The 15,184-nt window shown below is 33.2% G+C and overlaps 1 protein-coding gene across 1 annotated transcript in view; it reads right to left on the bottom strand.

Moving 5' to 3' along the window:
- Nucleotides 1-2,898: 2,898 nt before the first annotated feature.
- Cerk (Ceramide kinase) overlaps nucleotides 2,899-15,184 on the bottom strand; it is a 232,528-nt gene continuing 220,242 nt past the window's right edge. Inside the window, exons 6-8 of the mRNA XM_069838298.1 lie at nucleotides 14,893-15,095; nucleotides 8,827-8,990; nucleotides 2,899-6,101 (exon numbers count right to left, since the gene is read on the bottom strand). Coding sequence (XP_069694399.1) covers nucleotides 6,017-6,101; nucleotides 8,827-8,990; nucleotides 14,893-15,095 — 452 coding nt within the window. The 3' untranslated portion in view covers nucleotides 2,899-6,016. The remainder of the gene's footprint in view (nucleotides 6,102-8,826; nucleotides 8,991-14,892; nucleotides 15,096-15,184) is intronic.

The following is a 15,184-nucleotide window of genomic DNA, read 5'->3' as shown; positions in this document are numbered from 1 at the left end:
TGTTGTACATTACAAATTACTGATGAAAGATGTTGTAAAGTATGAAGTTGTATCTTTCTGCTCCATGAAAGAATTAAAGTGTGGGTCAATCTGCACTTTCCTATTGCCACTTCCAACGGACTCCTAACGAATACTCACACGTTTATCACTGGGATTGTGGTGCTGGAAATCAATTTTGAACACTTTTATCACAGCTGGGACACATTTCAATTTTTATTGTACAATATATTGATCGTCTAGTTCAAAAGTGCGACAACTCAAAAAAAAAAAAAAAACAAGTTTTGAGATATCTTCAGTTGAAAGTTCAAATAAATCACTTAGAAAGGAACAGATTTCTGGTTCATAACCACGACAATTAGAAATGAGTCAGTATTCAGGACGAGTATATCACAACCTTCCAGTTCATTATTAATACATTTCGAAATGTACTAATAATGAATTAGTAAAGTCCATAGTTATAATTATTTCTAAAGCAGATTATTTAGTTTTTTTTTTTCTTTTTGGTTGTAAATATGACTTATATCAATACTGAATCGGAAAGAACTCCGAAAGAGGCTTTCAGTAGTATAAATAAATAAAAAATGGCAATTTTTGAGTTGTCGCACTTTTGAACTGGACGATCGATATATGCAATTATCACTACAATGACACAATAATTCTTGCACATAACACAGAATCAACTTAGGAAACGTAATTAACAGAGTCGCAGTTTCACTTCACTTCCACTAGATGACTCTGACTTCCAGCAGACGATAGGCTATAGATGTAGCAGGGATGCCAATATCAGCAAACGAAATGAAACTAATGTGAGGAATGTTACAACAGGTGTGCTAAACGTGAGGAATGTTACAATAGGTGTGTAGTACGTTAGATTAGATTAGATTAGATTAGGTTAGGTTAGGTTTGGTTAGGTGTGTAAGATTATATGAATGGTTACCACAGTTGGCGACACTGCAATCATTCTCCCACTCCACCTCAAATTACGTCACAACGACGAAATATGGCAGCCTTCTTCATTCAAGTACGACAATTTTCCTATATAAGTGAGGAAACTATTTAGGGCGGGTTGGGTGAGACCACAGCTCTCCCAGTGATCACATCGAGTTTCTACTACTCCACACTACAAAACTAAGGCATTTTCAGTGTTTGTTTTTAATTCCCTATACTGGCAATACCAACTTCAAGATTCACCAAAGTGTGTTGTACATTACCAATGAATCACTACTAGTGACGTCATATCAATAAACATACTGCGTCATAACATGAAGCAGCTGATTATCTTCATATTTCATTCATCGAATTAGGTTATGTTTATCTCTTTAATCATAATGTATTTTAAGGTAGGTTATACAGCAAGATTAGATTCTATGAATGTCGTAACCATGCAAAATTATTTATTTTAGTTTACTTCTTTAATAATGGAAAATTTACTTGCTTATTATTATTATCATCATGTGCCTCTGCGATCCCCGCATGATGTTCCTTGATAGTTTCCCATATTGCCAACAGATGTCACTAATAACGATCTTCAACCCCAATCTTAATTGTTACGAAATTACAAACACTGCAAAATTACTGAAATGGTGGCAAAGGAGATGAAATTGTTTCTTCTGAAGGAAATAGGAGCAAGGAAAGATATTCTATAGCACATACTTATAAAAATATATCTTAATAGTATGAAATAAATATATTTAAATCGCATTAGTACATGTTATGTATTAGTCTCCTTTCATTGGTAAAGAATACTCGACAATTCACTAGTAAGTTACAAATACTTTTGTGGAACACAATCATGAAACTTCATTGGTTATTTGTAAGTCTGGAGTGTTAAGGTACTACTGTAAAAAAATCTTCTGTGGAACGGAAAAACTAGTATTTTTACTACTTACTACAGAATTACTTGTAATGCACAACACCGCACCTTTGTGGAATAGGCCCCAGTATATACAACAGTTAATCTCTGTTCAGTATTGTGTATGAGAAAGTAACAAAACCAAAACGACATCTTACTCGTATACAGAGATATGAATACTATTATACTGAAAATAAAAAATGTTATACTTTTACTTTTCCTTGTTGGTAAAGTCTAAAATTCTTACTGAGTTTTAGAACTTAGTTCTTCTTACACATGTCACAACTTTTTGAGAAAATATGTATGCTTACATACATAGTCTCAAAATTATTCTGTTTAGGTAAACAGTTCATGTTAGCAAGCTGCTAAATTAAGGATTAGTGCTACCAAGCTGGTCTTCCATCCAGGTGGGCCAAATTCGATCCCTGGCCTGGTCATGATAGAATTTGTAGTCGACACAGAGAGAGTTTCCTCTTTCATTCTATCAACACTTTCCACGGGTGCCACCATGGTGGAGTGCTAGCAAGGTGGCTATGTTTCAAACCTCTGTTGACCCACCTTGAATTTTTAACGTGTGTCCTTGGTTCAGACAACACAGTGGTTTTCTCCAGGTACTCATAATCGTTATTCATTACCAGTATAATATAAACTGACTACCCGTAATGCACTCTAGATTTTTTCTCATGCTTGTACACATGAACTCATTTCATTCACCATAAAGGCGTTTCTGGCAAGCCTTCGCCATTATATTTGTTTTTATGCCATTTTTGTCAGTTTTTATACAGATTTTCCTGTAATGTGAGAGTGAAATTTGCGTTCAATTTTGTCTTTCGCAGCTTTCTTAAAGTTGTAGGGAACAAAAGTAATTTTTCACCTAGGAAAGTAGCTGTAACTAAATATATATTTAGCATAATTCTAAATCATATGAACCCTGAACTCGATCACAGTCCCACCTGTTAAGAAAAATGTGGTTTCATGAGTAAAAATAGTTAAACAACCATATTATAGCCCACAAAGACCCGATAATGGAAGATTCTGTCGAATGTTTGGTAAAGGCTCGTCAATGAACTGGAATATAGTAACAGAAGACAAATACTTTCCTGCTATTGTTTATGAAGTAGTTTTTAGAAAATATGAAGAAAAGTTTGATGTTGAAAAGTTAGCTTTCCTGCTATCACACATTTCAGACTTCATGTTTGTGTCAAACACAATTACCCGCTTCAAAATTCTCCGACATCTTGCTTCTGGCCAGTATAAAAAAATTCACGGTTATTTCCTGGACTCTATTACTCTTAGGATCACATATGAAGGGTACACGGGAAAAACGATTCCATCAAAAATCGAAATTGAGTTAATAATGCTATCTTATAGTGGAAAGGAAGTACTATCATGTGGTCTAGCTAGTAATAAGAAATCATCGTTCTTGACATTCCACTACGTCAATTTCTATTAAATACACACATAACAAAGTATTAAGTGCTTAAACTTTAAAATTCGTTTTTCTCGAAACTTTCTAAAATGGACCTTGATCGTTATTCCCGTGTATCCTTCATATATATATATTTTTTTTATGAGAGAGAGAGCTATAATATACACAAGTAGTATCAAAAGATTTTTGTGGTGAAAATATTTGTGGCTGCAAACTAAAACCACGTGTTTATCACTCACTGATTAACGTCATTGAACAAGTAATAACTGCGTTACGGTGTTAATATTATGGTAAATTACCTGGCTGATAGTTTTGACGTGGTTTGCACCATTCTCCGAACCCTATATTCTGCAGCACTATTTTCTGGTTTCTTGTTGTGGTGGGGTGTGTTCATGATTGCGTTGAAAAGAGTATCTGCAGTACTGTCACAGAACTCAGCTTTGCTTTCAACTGTTCATTTGCTTCTCCACAAGACAAACCAGAAACCATAATTATCTCTAAATAAATAATTGATTAAATGGCGATATTACTCGTGTTAATTATGTAAGCATGTGTGGCTTACAGCTGTTTCGGTGTTGCTTGACACCATCCTCAGAGCCTGCTAGATCTTAGTGCTATCTTAACTTCGCTGCCTGTTGTGTGGGTGTGTTCGTATAATGAAGAGTTGTGTCAAATAGTGTGTGTGTTCTGAAATTGATCTGTGTGTTGAGAATTTGATTAGGGTGTGTTTTAGTGTGTCTGTATATTTCATATTGTTCTAGTGTGTTGAGTTTTTGATTTTTGGGTTGTATGTGTAGGATTTCCATGTCTGTATTTATGTTATTGTATGTGTGGTTAGCATTAGTTATGTGTTCGGCATATGTAGATGTATTGTGTCCTCTGGTTATTGCTTTAATGTGTTCTTTGTATCGAGTTTGGAATGATCTGCCTGGATTCAACACGGATTATCTCTAAATGCCGTACATACCATCTGTATTAAAGTGATCTTCTGATCAACAATAGAAAGTGACTCAGCTAATCTTAAGATATTTTGTAACAGATTTTCTTCAAGGGACATGAAATCCATTCAGGACAAATCGTGGAAAAAATATGTTCAATTAATCTAACAACTGTTGCAGAGTATAAAAAAAATTGTCACGTGTCCTATGCACTAAGTTTTCATGCTTCATGTTGAAAAACGGAACATTTGGAGTACAGTTAAAGATCTGCACAGTACGTGGAACAAAACATAAAAATTCTGTACTGCTTTTCTCAAGAAATTTCATTCAGTGAATGGGACCAGTGCCTACGCAGCATTGTGATGAATTTGGGGAGCTATAATAGGTAGCAAAATCCGGTTATGAAAACCAACAATAGCGGCTGGGGAGGGACCATCGTGCTCTGGCCACTTACTGGTTGGATGATCGTTCACCTCTGCTGAGGCATGTGGAAGTAAGGCCAGCAGTCATCTGGACAACCTTGGCTCTTCATGGGCTGTCACGCCATGGATTAATTTAAAACTGTGCTGTAGAAACGTAACAATATCCACAGTTTGAGAGGAGGTTTCGAAATGTGCTCATTAACAATTCCCTTATTAGTGATAGCCACTTTCCTTGGTAAATATCATTTTCATTATCCATAACCTCAATACAACTGCAGAAATATAAAATGAAATACATTTAATAAAAGTATGGCTTTGGGTTGCAAAACTGTATTTAAACAAAAAAAATACTGTACCATGAAATCACATAAAATGGTTAAGGCTTACCAGCAACATGTTTGTAGCAAATGAGTGAGGTCGTGCACAATTAAATACAACAAACAGATCAACAGCTTGCTTACTCCACAGTTGTCAAATTGATACCTTCATAAACAAAATAATTTCAAACGATACACATGCTGAAAGTTGTAAAATATATGAAAATAGTAAGTGTAACTTTCCTTTCGAAATTTTAGTTTTTACCAACAAGAAAATTCGAAAGAATTAAAGGTTCACCTTCAATAATTTTCGTATCTCTGTAGTTTCAACAGTCGATAATATATTCTAAAATAATTTTAAGCACAGTACTTATGTATAAAATCAGTTTGTTCATACTGCTCGTGTTCAAGAAGGGTAACTGTAGCTTACATGAAACTCTTGTTCTTACGCATTTGTGACCTAGGGTAACTGGCTCTCAACTAAGGTGTATTGTATGATATAGGATTGCAACACCTGGCAGGATTTTAGAGACCTTTCACAGCCTTCAATCTTTTCGTTAAACTGTGCCCATTGAGCAAAAAGTAAATACCGAATAAACATCAAGTTTACCATTATCAAAAAATTATTATAAACAATTTATAATACTCGCTAGGTGCAATGGAATACTTCAATATGCTTAACTTTATACACTTACTGCAAACAAAATTTGCAAAATTAAATGCTATGGAAATTTCCATACTGTTCTCAAGTTAAATAAAATACATTTGTCCCTTACGCAAGTTATTTTCTACCCACAATTAAATTAAAGTAACTTAATTTTAGTTAATTATATGTTCAGGATCAGTAATTTAAACCAATTTTCTTCTACGTCGTCATATTTTTTCACATATTTGTATCTAAAAAAATATTAAGCTATGACATGGCTTGTATTATTTGTAAGAGCAAAACTTTGTAATTAACAATGATTTCACAAAAAATGTCTTGCAGATTAGCATGGCATACCTTTCTTTAGATAAAACCAAGCTGAGAACATAACGTTACTCACAGCATGTCAAAATCAAAATGGACACATCTTGCATGAAGGCTCTTCGTTTGTTTCTTGTATTCTCCTCGTGAAAACTTGTAGCAGTTGGCAATGGACTCTGTACAGACAAAAACAACAAAATGGTAATCAAGCTTAAAAGTGAAAATGCGTAATTGTATGCCACGAGGCTTCTATTGTCAGAAATTCCATATTTAGGTATTGATCTTGTATTGACACAAAAACAAAATTTGTGCCACCTGAATTTTGTTTCTGGGTCAATTATATAAAATAATGGCTACTCCATAAAGAAAGAAACAATAAAATACTATGGCTGTTTCATTTATCCACACCACGCAAAAATTATTGTGTTACCTGTACACAGTTTTAACGACGAGATTAGGTTAAAGTCACGATCTTTTCTTTGTATTATTTGAGGAGTCTAAAGCATAAGGGGTATAGGTCACTTTTCAAAATATTCGAGTTAAACATAGGAGAGTGAAGTTAAAATTCCCCTTTATTAAATGCACTAAGGCTATATGTTTACTCAAATGGGTGTTAGGTTTCGAGGGAAAGAAGACAGAGGATGGACACTAGAAAGTTTTCTTTTCTCAATCGTACTATCAGGGACTGGAATGCTTTACCTGAAGACTTACTAAAGGCTTTACCAACAACCAAAAATGTATTTAAAAATAGGCATAAGGACTTTACTAATAGACTGTAGTTATACACAGTATTTAAAGGGTGTAATTGATATTTTGTTATTGAAGTGTTGTATCAGTGTAGAATTATGTTGTGTCAGTGAAGTGTGCTGTGTAAATGAAACGTGTTCCTGTCAGTGAAGCTTTATAGTTTATAGTGGCAGTGTTCCCTATTGTTATTATTATTATTATTATTATTATTATTATTATTATTATTATTATTATTATTATTATTATTATAAATTATTGTTAGTAATAATTATTAGTATTATTTTTAATTGTACTTTTTATTAATTGTGTTTATTATTGTCATTACTGAGTGTAAATTAGTTACCACTGCCACCGGGTATATACCCATTGCAGTGTGAATAAATACACACATATATTAAATATGTATAGAGAGTGATTCATAAATACCTGTACAAATTTTGTGGGTACAATGTAGAGGTAAAGTTAAAATTAAAACGTGTCATTACATAAAAGAGACGACTGCAAGACAGTGACGATTTCTATGATAGATATTAACCAGCTTTAAAAAAAAAGGATCCAGACAAATTAATATTAGTAAGTGGAAAGATGTGTCACGAAAGTCTCTGAGGGATAGTGATCTTGAGTATATAACCAGGAAGATGAAGTCGCAAGTTAGTGCGAAAGATCCCCCAGGTAATGTAAGTTCCTGTCTGTTTTTTTACAGTATTTTATTAGTTGTATTTTAATTTACACTTTACCTAGTGTTAGTTGGTCTATGTTGTGTTTTGCCACTATAGTTTATCTTGAAATTTTATCAAGGTATTTCGTTTCAGGAACAGATCTGTGGAAATTCTTGTAAGGAAATGTGCTCACAGCTTGCTCTTGATGTCAGAAAGGAGCTGTTTAAAATCTATGACTCTCTTACATTCAGCATTTAAAAACTGTGATTGTTACTGTCTTCATTATTAATAAAATTTATACTAAACATATAAGTCATCTGTTTGGATGGATACTGAATATTCGGGACAGGGGTTCAAATTCCATCCCCCAACAATTTTCAACTGCAATATTTAATTTTCTTTATTCATTTGTTATTGTTACAACTTTAATTAATTTAAAGGTGACCCTACATCTCAACACTGCAATTATTTTCTAATAATAGTGTTATTATTTGATCAGTATTGTATGTTTATTCATAATATTACATTGAGTGTAACTTTAAGAAATTACATGGTGTTAATTCATATTAATATATAGATAGCATTTAAAAATAAATGTCATACAGTAATCATTTTGTTCATAATTTAACTTTTTATTTATTTTGTATATTTCATAATATTCTTATTGCATAAAACTGTTTATCATCTTTATTCCCCAGTAGCATTTCTGTGGAGTTAAAAATGTTACAAACTTCTATGATGTGTAATATGGCTTTCAATAACATACAATCGTATACTTCACTTAGTGAACAAAACATATTGACGTAATAACGGTCTATGTTGCCTGTCCGATAGTAAATTTATGAATGGAATTACGATGTAACAATTTTGGTTCTTCTGCACAGTTAACAGATTGTAACATAAACCGTTATTCGGCCCAATGCTTCATTTGTTAAGAACAACACTTTATGAAAAAATTGGGTGATCACTGGAGTTTCCTCTTTTCCATCATCGGTGCTGCAAAGTCGATCATTATTTCCTACAGAATTCTGCAATTCGACAAGTGTTTGACGATAGAGTTAACAGCAATAACATATGGCCTTCAAGGTCCCCTGATTTAACTGCCTGTGACTTATCTCTGGAGATCATTGAAAGATAAAGTGTATAAAACGAATCCACACACTTTAGACAAACTTAAGGATAACATTCACCAAGAGATCAATTCAATTTCTCAGTGAGAACTAAGAAATGTAATGGGTAGTTTCATAAAATAATGCCAGAAATGTGTTGAAAACGCAGTTTCAGCATCTCCTTTGGTGACATGGGTGAGTACGTAACTTTTAAAGTGCATCAGAATTTAATAGGCAGTCACTCTAGCTTGCTAAACATCCCGCCTCAGCTGAAGTGCCACGATATATGGATGACCCAGTAGAATAGCGTGAATTCTAGTATTCTGAAGTAAGTAAACTTGTCTGAATATTCCAGCTGAATTAACTTCACTGAAACACAAACTCACCTTATCCTCACATTTGTTTCCCACTGGACCTCACCATCACAATTCCAAACACTCACTCCAGGTATAAGGCGTGGTGGAGGGAACTCTGGCTGTGAAATTGGAGCTGCAAGTGCCCGGAATGTGAACTCTCTGGCTCGATGTACTTCCACAAAGGGCAAGTCAAACTGGAAACAAACAAAACTGCATGTAACAATGTCGGGACAAAATTCAAGATTTCCCAAGGGCATCCTGCATTTGAAGTCGCCAATGGCAATGATAGTTTTCGTTATGATTATTATGAACATTTTTTTTTGTTTGTTGTAATTATTTTAACAATTATACTTTACTGTACTGTACTTTTGGAAGACTAAGAATGTTTCCATTTTATTAATTTTTTGAGGGTAGATTGATTCCGACCTTATTTTTGATTTTGGGTTGGGGATATCAGACTGAACGACTTCAATTTCATCATAATTACAAGTAAATAACAATTTAATAAAAAATTCCAATAAAATAATTAAATACTAAATAAATCAAAACTTAAACAAAATAAAATTTTAACAAACTTAAAATGGTAGTTATTATAAAACCAACACTAATCAAAAATAATAAAAAATATGAATGAAGGTAGGTAGCACCAAGTAGCAGTGGTATAGTGGTATCACCAAATAGTGATGGTAGGCCTAATGCTGAGACAAGTGGTGATGGTAATGGTATCACACCAAGCTGCGGTGGTAGTGGCATCAAGTGGTGATTGTAGTGACATCACCAAGTAGTGATGGAAGTGGTATCATCAAGTGGAAACGGAAGTGGCATCACCAAGCAGCAATGATAGTGGTATTACAAAACAGCGATGGTAGTGTTATCAGCAAACAGTGGTGGTATGTTACCAGAAAGTGGTGATGGTAGTGATATCAGAAAGCAGCAATGATAATGGTATCAGAAAGCAGCGATTGTAATGGTATCAGAAAGAGATAATCATAATGCTATCAGAAAGTAATGATGGTAATGTTAACAGAAAGTGGTGATGGTAGTGATACCAGAAAGTGGTGATGTCAATATATTGCATTAGTACTTTTTGTGCCCATTGTGATCTTATCTTTTTGCTTTTTTGTTTGTTTTTTTTTTGTTTATTTTTTTTATTTATTTATTTTTTTTTTTGTATTTGTATTAGGGAAAACGCGGAAATTCTAGTTGAAGCAAGTAAAGTGATAGGGTTGGAAGTAAATCCCGAAAAGACTAAGTATATGATTATGTCTCGTGACCAGAATATTGTACGAAATGGAACTATAAAAATTGGAGATTTATCTTTCGAAGAGGTGGAAAAATTCAAATATCTTGGAGCAACAGTAACAAATATAAATGACACTCAGGAGGAAATTAAACGCAGAATAAATATGGGAAATGCCTGTTATTATTCGGTTGAGAAGCTTTTGTCATCTAGTCTGCTGTCAAAAAATCTGAAAATTATAATTTATAAAACTGTTATATTACTGGTTGTTCTGTATGGTTGTGAAACTTGGACTCTCACTTTGAGAGAGGAACAGAGATTAAGGGTGTTTGAGAATAAGGTTCTTAGGAAAATATTTGGGGCTAAGCGGGATGAAGTTACAGGAGAATGGAGAAAGTTACACAACACAGAGCTGCACGCATTGTATTCTTCACCTGACATAATTAGGAACATAAAATCCAGACGTTTGAGATGGGCAGGACATGTAGCATGTATGAGCGAATCCAGAAATGCATATAGAGTGTTAGTTGGGAGGCCGGAGGGAAAAAGACTTTTGGGGAGGCCGAGACGTAGGTGGGAAGATAATATTAAAATGGATTTGAGGGAGGTGGGATATGATGGTAGAGACTGGATTAATCTTGCTCAGGATAGGGACCAATGGCGGGCTTATGTGAGGGCAGCAATGGACCTCCGGGTTCCTTAAAAGCCAGTAAGTAAGTATTTGTATTTGTAATTTTATTTCTATTTCTTATTTACTTCTTCTCTCTGCATTTGTTTTTTACATATGCCTATTTGTATTCTGGTGGTGTGGTAGAGAAGGCCTGATGACCCTAACTCCACTAGATTATGAATATTTTATGGACATTTATTAATAATGGTTCACAAAAAGTACATAAACTTAATAAATTACAATTAACATATAGGTACACGAATAGCAATTATAACAATTAATATACATTTAATACCTCATTTTCCATCCTATATCTATTTCAATTTTGTTGGCTTTAACTTGCACTTGCATCTAGTTTTTAGTGCAAGTTTCAACCAAGTGCGTTTATTTAAAACAAAAAAGGCCTTAAAGCTTCTTTACATATTACATTTAAACTCTACAATAAACAAGTGTACATCAATCTTTCCTGTTGTTCTATTTATCCAATATTTATGTTTAATTTTCAGGTCTTGTTTTACATAATAACTTATTATTTCAAATAGGTCAGCAGATGTCGACATACTGTAAAGTCATCAGCCTGAAATAGCTGAATCAGTACATTCAATATGTAGAGTAATCTTTACTCTTGCAATATTTTCTTGTCAGCAGAATCGTTTGCGTAACTTCTATGAAGACTACCGCATACCTGTTTAAACACACACTTGACAAGTTGCTTACATAATCAACCTCAATTCAGTTTCATCATTGTATCGCATGCACTTATTTTCGATTCATTGCTATTATGATGACTAATAAATTTATTATAAATGCATTCTTATTGAATTTAAAATATAGTAGTTTACCAATTTATAAAGTCAGTTATCTTTTGAACATTTATTAATTAATACAGCTATCGGAATACATTAATAACTTTATTAATTTTCTATATTCAATTTTTTATTTTAAAAACTTGACGTTATTCTATCTTATAACGCCACCAGATTAAATAAATAAAATAAACAAATGGTAGCTGCACCACCAAAGTGATGATAGTGGTATTAATGGTGATGTAATGTAACTTACAGGGTGATGCTGGTGATTTCAATGATGTTGGATGTTGTGGTAATAACTTTGGTGGTGAAGTTTTTGATCACAGATGCATTTCTAGAATCTTATTAGACTAGACAGTTTGTTAAAGTTTCGAAATATTTCCTAATAGTCCTATTTAAGCAAGACTGTGGTTTCTGATAACAGGTTAACTGACAAGAATTAGTTATTATTAAACTGCTATTTTACGAAAAGAATAGTCTGTAAGACGACTAGAATTAATCTGAAACTTGTACACAGTGAAATTTATTAAATATGATAGTAGTTCTTGTACAGATGATGTTGCCAAAGTTTAGTATATACAGTTGCGAAGCTCAATACTTACTAAATATGCAAACATAGACAGTTGAAATATGCATCCATAGATAGTTGCTAGCCACCAGGGTCGCTACTATCGCCTCATCACAGACTCTTTCCCTAGCAGATGATAAAATGTATTGTACTTTTGATATTGTGTTCTTTTGAAAAATTAACACCTTCCTTCCACTATTGAAATATGAAATACATAAGGTTTATATATTATTTTCATAAAGTATATATTATATTTTATAAACTCACCTTCCTGGATCTTTCGGAAGAAGGATAACTCTGACCTCTTTTTCTTAGAATTTATAGTGCTACAAACGTCTCCTTGTCCCATATTATTATACAAATTATTGTATTTTAGCCATTTACAGTTATTACAACCGATAACGAACATTTCACAGTTTACACAACTTTTCACAACAATGCGAAATACAGCACAGTCAATACCTTTTCGATCTAGACCGGGCCGTAATGTATGTTCGGGTTTTCTATTTCAGTGTATGGAGCTCAATGAATTATAACTTTATTGCTTATCATTGCTAAGCTTTATTTAGTGTAATGTGTCCATAAGTTCCGTTTACTTCTTGTTGCATAATATGTTGCAGAAATAATTACAAAACTGTGTTATTTTAATGTGAAGAGAATTTTGCATGTTAACATAATCTGTTCATGTCAACATTTCAAGTTTAGAATGGAAGCTATTTTGAGGTTTAATAAAAAAGAATTTATATTGTGATTTAAATTTAGCACATCTACCTTCCTTAATTTTAGACAAAACATTTACCATACCACTCCTATGAAATTAGTGTACGTACAATTGTGTTACTTCGTCTCTTAAGTAGTAGATAAATACAATAATTCAGTACTCAATTGTAGTATTCAAATACAGACAAATTGAATGTCCAGGGTATCATACATGACATTATGCTTAACTATAATGTATGATTGCGAATTTAGGAATATAAGTTAAATAATTAAACATAAACTATAATTTTCATATGAATGGCAAAGCATTGGAGATCACTAAATTTAGACAGAAAGGGGCAACTGGCACAGTAAACATAACCTATAATTTCAACATATCTAAATATTCGTGCGGTGCAACTGAAAATTATTTAATCGTGCATAAATGAATGTACAAGAATTTCACAACATTTATTCGAAATAAACAACATAATTTTCACAACATAAATAATATTACATCTTAACTCGCAAGTGAATTATGTCTGAAGTGTCTTATAATCATTGTTTTAAATTTTATTAATGGAATTTACACTACATTTTAGAGAAACATATGTTACTGTTTATGCATTCCAACTAATTTATATGGTTGAAACGCCACCCTTCGTGATCGGGTTAAGCGAGTTACATGGTCTGCCTTATGGCCTGTATTAGATCACGATGGCAGTGGCACAGTCTATTGTTCCTAGTACTCACAGCACTCCAAGTGGCTAGCAACTATCGCGAGAATTGCAAAAAATCATCCCAAGCTTCGTGACTGTATATAGTAGACTGTGATGTTACCACACTTCGTGAAAAATTAAGAGTGAAATTTCTTAAATATATTTTCCGACCTCTTTTCTCTTTGAAACGAATGTTGAGTGTTATTAATTAATTTTAATGCTGTAATATAAGTGAAAAGTCACTACAGCATACTCCTTTACACTAATCTTCTAAAATCATACGTATGATAAGTCCTAATTTTACTTTTTTTTCTTAAGATATGTAACTAACTCAGGTTTAAATTTGTCTCGTATTTTTATATTTTAAATTTTTTTTTACTAAAATATGGATTTCCGCAAACTTCCATTTAGACTGCATTATGCTCTGAGGACAAAAGAAAATATTGAGTCAATTTTGAGACTTTTATCCAGGGGGCTTATGTGAAATTAAAATTTTTATTTATATAAATGTTACAATATTTCACCTTAGTCTTTCTGGATAAAATGAAAAACACTCGAGGCGAACTGAGTCAGATGAATAATGTGAAAGGAAAAGTCTGTGCACCAACAGAGAAATTAATTTGTATATCCATCTTGAATCTTGCATACACTACTTTTAACACTTAAATATAAATGATTGATTAAATGGCAAACTACTAGTGTTAATTATATAAGCACGTGTGGCTTACAGTTGTTTCGGTGTATACTGTACACCATCATCAGAGCCTACTAGATCTCTGCGTCATCTTGACATCGCTGCCTGTTGTTGGGGTGCGTTTGCATGTTGAAAAGTGGAGTCAAATAGTGTGTGTGTTCTGAAATTGATCTGTGTGTTGAGAATTTGATTAGGGTGTGTTTTAGTGTGTCTGTATATTTCATATTGTTCTAGGGTGTTGAGTTTTTGGTTTTTGGGTTGTATGTGTAGGATTTCCATATCTGTATTTATGTTATTGTATGTACGGTTAGCATTAGTTATGTGTTCGGCAATACATTAACACATTAAAACAATAACCAGAGGACACAATACATCTACATAATTTTTTACTACACAGGAAAGAATTTACCATGCACTTTTATACATTAACATCGCAGTAATTACAATGAAAACCTTAGCAATAGCAACCATCCAAGGAATGGTAATTAACAATATGCCCATTTTAGACTGAGGTGCTAGCTTTAGGGCCCCTCCTTCATACAAAGAGGAAAAAAAAAAAATGGATTGACTAGTGTAAAATTATCCGGATCTCCTCAGACAGATGTATGAATCTGTAACTTTAGTACTGATGCACACCAGGAGTTCCTATAGTTAGTAAATTAAAAAAACTACAAAAATAAGAATAAGAAAGACATACCACATTTTTATTTTTAGATTTACTTGAGAGTCGCAACAGCAACCTCAAGTTGTTCAGCAAATTGGTGTGTTTGATAAGAAGGACGTCCACACAACCGTCTCCCAAGTGACAGTATGGAGAGATGCCATTTGGACTTCGTGTACATGCACAGGACACGTTAGCACCATTCACCATGAAAAACTTCCCGCGAAATGTTTTCCACTCTGAAAAAAAAAAATTACATAAACTTACTTTGATGTATATTTCTAATGTACGGAATGAGCTCCACACAGAATAATGGTCCTGCTAGACC

The sequence above is a fragment of the Periplaneta americana genome, chromosome 10, assembly GCF_040183065.1.
Source record: "Periplaneta americana isolate PAMFEO1 chromosome 10, P.americana_PAMFEO1_priV1, whole genome shotgun sequence".
Lineage (NCBI taxonomy): Eukaryota > Metazoa > Arthropoda > Insecta > Blattodea > Blattidae > Periplaneta > Periplaneta americana.
This window is presented reverse-complemented; position numbering and strand designations above follow the sequence as displayed.